The sequence below is a fragment of the Lagenorhynchus albirostris genome, chromosome 3, assembly GCF_949774975.1.
Source record: "Lagenorhynchus albirostris chromosome 3, mLagAlb1.1, whole genome shotgun sequence".
Lineage (NCBI taxonomy): Eukaryota > Metazoa > Chordata > Mammalia > Artiodactyla > Delphinidae > Lagenorhynchus > Lagenorhynchus albirostris.
Window position 1 is genome coordinate 129,966,873 of NC_083097.1, and position 8,110 is coordinate 129,974,982.

General features: G+C 56.4%; 1 protein-coding gene across 1 annotated transcript; it reads right to left on the reverse strand.

Moving 5' to 3' along the window:
• Positions 1 to 3,358: 3,358 nt before the first annotated feature.
• On the reverse strand, positions 3,359 to 5,622 carry HAND1 (heart and neural crest derivatives expressed 1). Its single transcript, XM_060146499.1, has 2 exons — positions 5,071 to 5,622; positions 3,359 to 3,463 (listed from the first exon to the last, which is right to left on the reverse strand). The coding sequence occupies exons 1-2, from the start codon at positions 5,620 to 5,622 to the stop codon at positions 3,359 to 3,361; spliced, it is 657 nt and encodes a 218-aa protein (XP_060002482.1).
• Between the last annotated feature and the right edge of the window lie 2,488 nt (positions 5,623 to 8,110).

The window sequence follows — 8,110 nt, forward strand, 5'->3', positions numbered from 1 at the left end:
TCTTTTAGTTAAAGCTTCGTAACATCAGTTAGTATTTCCTTACGACAAATTCCTGGACTCTGCTTTGAAGATAGTGATCATTCCATTACCCCACCCCCCAGATTAAAAAAAAAAGTTATGTCCTTAATTCAAATGAATAATGATACCATCTGCCACAGCCAGGTAGAGGTGGGTTTCGGACAAACCGCGTTGAAACCTGGGAGAGAATAAGAAAGTAAAAGGCAGGCTCTAAAGCTATTCCATGGAGGGAGAGCTAATGACGGATGAAAGGAGTTAGAGCCTGGTGCCGGGAGAAGATGTGGACCCCGAATCTGGAGCCCTTGGCGAAAACTGGTTTGTGAAACCGGGAGCAACTCTGTTCTGTGCTAGGGGCTCGGCTTTTGCAGTCGGGGAGTGAGGGCTGGAAATGTGGCACGGGAGTTCTAGGCGGTGAAGTAAGTCTTGGGGAAACCGGGAAGAGATCCCGGTGACCCCCTCAATGGGCACTGGCCCCCTGTCTCAGCTTCTGGGTGCTAGGTCTGAGATCAGGAGCAGACATGGCTGGGACCGAATGTTAGGTTCCTCCGCCGTCTTCTCCAAGAGGGTTTGCGCCCGGCCGGATGGTGTTTTCGGAGGAGGCCTGTTCATATGCCAAACTTGGCTGTGGCTGCCACGGGCGGTACCCCTCGGTACCCCTCTCTCCTCTCACTGGCCGGGGCTACAAGAAAGCAAGACCCGGGTGCGCATTCTTCCCGTGCCTGGGATACTTCGTGGTGCTAAAAATAGTCGCGGGCGGCGTGCTCTGTGTTTAGGCAGAAAATGGTCTGTAAACTAAACTGGAGTCCTGGGTTCAAATCTAGGAAAGGCCCCCTCCGGGCTGGGTCACCTCAGTCGGCTTGCTCCCTGGGTCTGTTTCTCCGGATTTCTTAGGAGCTTCCCAGCTCTTGGAAATAAAATGAAAAAAGGAAAAGTCGATTTTTCTTTTCTGCTCCTCCCGGAGAGGCCTTGGGGCCTCGGGCCGGGTACTGAGGCCGGGGGAGGGGTGTGTCAGGACTGCTCATTACCGTGAGGTGTTGCCCTAGTTAAATCGCGGGCCTGTTTGATCTGGCGGCGGGTGGCGAGAGGGAAAAAAGGAAAAAGTAGGGCGTCAGAGTAGAGAGAAGCTCATACCTCCGCCGCCGTTTCCTCGCGCCCATAAAACACCTTTTATTAACTCCTTCGCGTCCGGAAAGGCCCGCGTGGCCGCTCAGCACTGCCACGGTGTTTACAGCCTAAACTAATGGGGCCCCATATTCACCCCGATGCCGGGACGAGACGCCTGGGGCACGCCTGGCCCCGGAGCTGCGAAGGGTCTCCTTTCTCGGCCCCAAGCCCGGGCCTCCAGCTCCGGATGTGGAGCGAGAAAGCGCCGAGAGACCCGCGCGCGTCCTAATGCCCCGCTCGCAGCGCGCTCCGGGGGCCGTGCAGGCACCGAAGACCATGCGCTCCCTTGGACGATCGTGCGAGCTGTTAGGAGACATAAAAGCGCTTAGCCTAGAGCCTCGCACACGGCTGCGCACAAACCACACTGGTTGTCCGTACGCTGTTATTCAGGGACACAGAAACGCCTGCATTTGCCCGCCCCAGTTCAGCCCAGCACGCACCCGCACCTTGACAAATGCACCCGCTTTTATTCACCCCTACACCTAGCCATGGGTGCGCACGTGGAGGCTCGGAAACTGCTCTCCGCACATTTCTTAAGTGCCCGAATTAGCCTGCACATACCGCCCCCCCCATCCCTTTGCACAAAATCCATATACTCTCACAGATACTTGAGTGCTTTGTTGCTAGAGAGAAACCTAAACGTCTCACTTTGACCATGAGCACTCACACGCTTCTTTCACTCATGTATAAAATCATAGCTGCTGCGCCTTGCCGAGTCCTTACCGCGTGCTGGGACTGTGCTCCGCAGCCCCTCGTTGGCCCCCGCTCAGCCACGGGGCTCCGTGTGAGTTCCTGCACCATGACACGTGCAACTGCAGTTTCAGAATTTCACATACGCGAAAGTATTCCCGAGGGCATTCCCCTGTTCCGAGCTACCCTGCCCTCGCGTTGTCCTTCGTTTGTGTGACAGACCCCCCTTCCCAATAACCCCAAACTGCGGCCTGCAGACACCGATGTGCCTACTAACCCACAGACAGGCCCAAATGCTGACCCACAAAAGTCCTAGCTCATCCCCTCTGGACCTAATTCGTTTCCAGTCTTCTGTTCTGTGGGTTCCTTAAATCTATCCTGTCCCCGCCCCCCCCATTATCTTCTAAGGAGAACTCTACTCTTTGTTCCAGGAGTCCTTTATCTGCCCCCTTCCCTTGATTTGATTTGCAGTTTGGCTTGGCATTTATCAAAAGAGAAGTAGAACAGGAGGTGCTCTAACTAGCAGAAACGATGGAGCGGGGTGGGGATACTCGCCAAGATACCACACAGGCTTCTGCTGATTTCAGAAAATGTTTTATTAGTCAAGAGCATAGATACTGCTTTGCAAAGGGAGGGGGCAGTGAGTGGTCATATAGATTTGAGGTAGAAAAAGGGTGAGGACGGGGGATAAACAAACACCTGAGCGCAGCAGGCATGGTAGGTAGTTTAATACATAAAAACTTTTCAACAAAGGGAAAAGTTTTTATTTACAAAGGAAGGAAGAACGAAAAGGAAGAAAAAGAAAGAAGGAGAAAGGAAGAAACGCAAGAAGAAAAAACAAAAGAACGCAAGAAGGAAGGAAAGAGGTAAAGAAAGAGCCATTTCCCTTGGAACTAAGTAGGAAGTGCAGCGACAAAAATAAAATAAAATAAAAAACACCACTGTTTGAGGGAGGACAACAACAAAGGCAGCCCTCCATCCTCCTGGTTTGGTTCTCTTTCCCTGGCAGAAAACGATTGGTTCCTCTTATTGCATTTTAATTAGGGAGGAGAGCTCGAGGAGGGTTTTGACGCGAAGCCGACAGGGGGGCGAGAAAGACAGGCAGACAGTGTAGTGAGGAAGGCGTCAGGGGTTCTAAACTCGCCCCAGAAGGGTTGGAAGGGTACGTCTTAGCGCGCTTGGGTCCCGCAGTCCTTCCTTTTCGAATCGTGCAGCCACGAGCCTCCCTCTTGGTTGCAGGGGTGGGGGTTTTATATATATATTTCTCTTTCTCTTCACGTATTAAAAACAATTTCAAATGACATTGCACGTGCGATCCAAATGTGTAGATGCAGCCCAGCGACCTGCCAGCGCCCCAGCAGAGGCCAGGCGGGATGCTCCCCATAAGCCCCTGGCACCCAGAGCCTGGCACTCGCCTCCGCCTTCCTCTGCTCCCGGGGCTCCGGGGTCGAGCAGCCGTGGCGGGGTCCTCGGCGCAGGCCTCGGCTCACTGGTTTAACTCCAGCGCCCAAACTTGCTGCGGCCAACCTGTGCGCCCTTTAATCCTCTTCTCACCTGGGCCCAGGGCAGGAGGAAAGCCTTCGTGCTGCTGCTGCCAGAGGACACACACAAGAAAAGAGGCGAGAGAGACAGGTTTAAATGTTTCTGCTCCGCTCGCCCAGGCGTGGGGTAAAAGTGGGGGTGGGGTAAAAGGTGTTGGGAGCAGTAACTGGGAGCCTTTAAATAAGTGACGAATTTCTGTTTGTGAAATAGGCAAACAGGCTCATAAATTCGCCTTTATGTACCGAGTTCCCGGAGCGGGGTTGGGGGGGCCGGGATGGGCTGGGCAGCTTCTGGGGGCTTGGTAGTGAGAATTTTCTGCGGCTGGTGGAACGAATGCTCTTAGGTTTGGCTTTATGGCGCCGAAGGGAGACTGCAGGGGTTGGAATGGGAGGGGTGGGAATCAACAGCTTCCTCGCTCGCGGACATGCTCCCCGCACACATCCCACTTTCCAACCTAGTTTATAGCGCCTGGGCTTGGATACAGGGTTGGGTCTCTGCAGCCGGCTCTGGGCACTCAGAAGGCTACACGAATGAGCGGGGGAGTCGACCTGGCTTAGCATCCCCCTTCCCTGCTACTTGAAGGAGGCGGCAAAGTGCAGGGAGTGGGGAGACGCCCAATAACTACTTCCAACGAGGGCGTCGCCCGGGCCTGCATGTCCTCCAGCCCAGGGCGGCGGTTTAGAGACTCGATGACCACGGTCTTTCCCAGTCTCCTCAGGTGACTTCCCTAGTTTACCACAGCCCCTGCGGGTCAGATAAAACCCAGGAGGCTCTCTAGTCTCCAACGCGCGGTGTTCCTGAGCGCACCAATCTAGAGAAACTAGTTCAGTTCCTCAGCTTGGAAATCACTGCTTCAGAGGTCCCAGAGCCCTGCGCCAGCGAAACTGAGCTCCAGAAGTGTCGCCTCACTGGAGAGGATCGAAAAAAGCCGAGTAGGGATTGCGATCTCCAAAGCCAAAAGGAGTGAGTGACTTGCTTGTCGGCGTTTATACACAAAACCATCAAGGTGGCCCTAGGAACCAGCCGTGGGGAGTGGAGTGGTGAAATATCCTCCAGATGTTTACTCCTCCAGGGAATAAACTGACTTGTTTTACCCAAGTAAACAACTCCTCGGGTAGGTGGCCTTCACATCCTGTCCCGTTCTGGGCCTCAGTTTCCCTATCTGTACAATGATGAAAGTAGACCAACCTCTCTGGCAAAGGCCCTTTGAAAACAGCAGCGGAGCCCATATGCATCAATTCACATTCAGGCAAATTGAAGTAACGAATTCCTACAGCATTCTTAACCTGGCTTCCAGGAGATCCCAGGGATGAATCGGGACCCCTTGAAACTGGAAGTGAAATATATGGTGTGTGCATTTTCTCGGGGTCTGAAGCTTCCAATGGATTCTTAGAAGGGATCCTATGAGCCTGTCCGAAAAGTGTAAGATTCTGTCTTCATTCACAGCCTTACAAACACTATCCACATTACAGATGAATTCAAATATGGATCTGCCTCCCTGCGTGCACACAATCCCACATTCAAGCCATCTCAGAACTCCCCGCAGTCTCTCAAAATTGCATGAACGGCAACGCAGACTCCTTCCCCTGCATACTAGGCCTACGGATGCTCACCGCGCCCGCGCCCTTGGCTAGAGTGTACGGGACCCGGACTTACCAGCTCTCTTTTCCGCTTGCTCTCACGACCGCCATCCGCCTTCTTGAGTTCGGCCTTGAAGGCCTCGGGGTCGCCGGCCTGTGCGTCCTTGGCCAGCACGTCCATCAGGTAGGCGATGTAGCTGGTGGCCAGGCGCAGAGTCTTGATCTTGGAGAGCTTGGTGTCAGCCGGGACATTGGGGATGCACTCGCGCAGCTCGGCGAACGCGCTGTTAATGCTCTCTGTGCGTCTCCGCTCCTTCTTGGGTCCTGAGCCTTTCCGCCGGCCCAGGCGGCCGCCGAGCGCCTCCAGCCGCCCGGGGCTCTGGCCGGCCCTGGCGTCTGGACCGTAGGAGGCGGCGGCTGCAGCGGCTGCGGGCGCTGGCCCGCCTGCGGGGAAGTCCGGGGCAGCGTCAGCGGGGCTCAGCAGCCAGCTCTGGAAGTAGGGCCGCTCCTGGTGACAGCGCGAGGCAGGGCCGAAGAGGAAGGGCTCGTGGAGCATGGGGTGCGCGGGGTGAGGGTGGTGATGATGGTGATGGTGGTGATGGTGTGCGTAGCTGCCCACGAGGTTCATGTTGGAGCGGCCCCTGGCCTGCGCCGCCAGCCCGATTAGCGCCGCCCCATGCGCCCCAGTGACAGCCGGGGCCACCCGTGGGCTCTGGGGCGGCGCTCTGGTGGGCACTGGCTTTGAGAGATTCTGGGGCAAGGCTGAAGATGACACCCGCAGCCCGTCTTCTGGTCGGCTTCTGTTGCAGGCGAGGACGAGGATGCCGAGAGACCTGTTTAACCCTTCTGCGGCCTCCCCTTCAGGGTCTGGCTTATATAAGCCTGGGGCTTTGATGTCAACCTCTCCCTGGAGCCAATGGCAGGGGGGCGGGGAGGAGGAAAGGGGGATGGCCGTCCCTGGTTTTAAGCTCAGCTAGCGCTACTCGACTCAGGCCGCCTGCGGGGACAGGGAGGCGGCCCCGCCTCCGCCCCTCCCCCCCCCAGTTCCCGACTTGTGGGGGAGACGGGGGCTAGTACTTGAGACACAGGCCTGTCAACGCCCAGGACGGCGTCTGTCACCCCCCTCCCCGTGGGCCCAAGAAAAGGAATCTAGAATCATGGAGAGAAAAGGCCTTCACCTAGATTTTACAGATAAGGAAACTGAGGTGCAAAAAAAGAGAAAGGTTCTTGTTTCTAGACCTTCCAGAATCCAAAATAGAAATTCCAGACGTTCCCAGTCCTGAGCGGCATCTGCTCTACTTGGTCTCAGAGCCAGAAAAGGAGAGACCGCTGTTGGAGGCAAGATAGGCCCCCAGTGTTGTTCCCTAAGCACCCCCAGTCCTTAGTCACCGGCCCATTCTGCGGGACTGCAGCAGGTCCTGCACCCGGTAGAGCCCCCACCAACTCTGGCCAAGTCTTGTCCTCTACGGCGCAGGCGGCCACCCACTGGGGAAGAAGCCGGGGACAGGAGGTGGAATGAGAGGGGTGGCGAGTAGGGGGATGAGGGCTCCAAGCCCACAGGCATTTACTGGTTTGTTCCGGGCTCCAGAGCTTGAGGTCCACTCTTCTCGCCTCCTGGGCGCCTGATCCAGTCCAAAGGCCAGCCAGGCTGATGCAGGGGCAGCCTCCTTCCCGCGGGGCTTGAACGGAGAGCCCAGAGCTCGGCTACGTTGGGCCACCCCATGCAGGTTATCACAGCTTGAGAATGTTCGATTCTCGGCGCCAAAGGTCACACTGCGAGAAGTCAGCGTTTGGCGGTAAACACACACCGAAGAGACCACGACCTCCACACTCTCTGAGAGGCTCACGCAGCCGGAGAAACCTGGCATTTCACACCCACTGGCGTAGAGACGCCGCGGTCCTGGCCGCGCAGACGTCCGCTATTTCCACTCCTGGCTAGGGCCCTTACGCTTGTTGGATTCTGTCCGCGGGGGCCTTTCTCTGGGCTGGCATTGGGACCTGGGAATCCCAGGGTGGCAGCGCTTGCGGTTGGAGTTCTCTGTCTTACCTCCCGATGGGTAGCTTCCCAGCTGATGTCCTCATACCTGGGTCCCTCCATCCTCACCAGCCTTTCCCAGCCAAGCCCCTTCCCTACGTGGCCTGTCAACGCCCAGGACAGCGTCTGCCACCCCTCCCCATGGGCCCAAGAAAAGGAATCTAGAATCATGGAGCAAAAAGGCCTTCACCTAGATTTTACAGATAGGGAAGCTGAGGGAGTGTGCCCTTCTCTCAAAAGCAATGTGGAGGCGAGGGTGAAAGGAGAAAAGAAATACATACTGCTCTTTTTATTTTTTTAAATTTATTTTTATTTTTGGCTGTGTTGGGTTTTCGTTGTTGCAAGAGGGCTTTCTCTAGTTGCGGCCAGCGGGGGCTATTCTTTGTTGCGGTGCCCGGGCTCCTCATTGCGGTGGCTTCTCTTGTTGTGGCACGCAGGCTCAGCTGCTGTGGCTCACGGGCTCTAGAGCACAGGCTCACCAGTTGTGGCACACGGGTGTAGTTGCTCCGCGGCGTGTGGGATCTTCCTAGACCAGGGCTCAAACCCGTGTCCCCTGCATTGGCAGGCGGTTTCTTAACCACTGCGCCACGAGGGAAGCCCCCATGACTGCTCTTTTTAGAGGGCAAATTCATTCCTTTACCCATTTCTCCAACAAGTATTTACTGACCCCCGCTGTGTGCCTGGCACACTTAGCAGCCCAAAGGCAGGGGGAGAAAGGTCAACTCATTTTACAGATGGGAACAGTGAGGCCCAGAGAAGATGAACAATTTTCCTTGGGGGTCGGGTAGCCAGTGGGTATGCGGTTTTCCCCTGCCGTACAGGGAATAAATAGATGGCGGCGGGCGGAGGGGCGACGACACTGCGAGGGAGAAGCCAACAAATGCTTAGTCCAGAGCCGTTTCCCCATGTGGGAGCTCGGCTGGGCTGTGGGCCCTAGAGGTGCGTGGGGGGAGGGAGGTCCTTGTTTCCTGCCTGAGGCGGCTGGAAACCCGCTGCTCTCCCGGGCGCCTGGCGCCAGCAGCGCTGGGGTTGGGCCGAGCGCGGAGCCGAAGGCTCGCGGGGAGGGAGCACCCGGCGCCCG

Bases quoted from the DNA above. Each gene is read 5' to 3' on its own strand.
- HAND1 (XM_060146499.1), bottom strand. From the start codon at position 5,622: ATGAACCTCGTGGGCAGCTACGCACACCATCACCACCATCACCATCAT. The intron at 3,464-5,070 runs GTAAGTCCGGGT...GTCCTCTGGCAG, and splicing joins GCAAGCGGAAAAGAGAGCTG to CAGCAGCACGAAGGCTTTCC.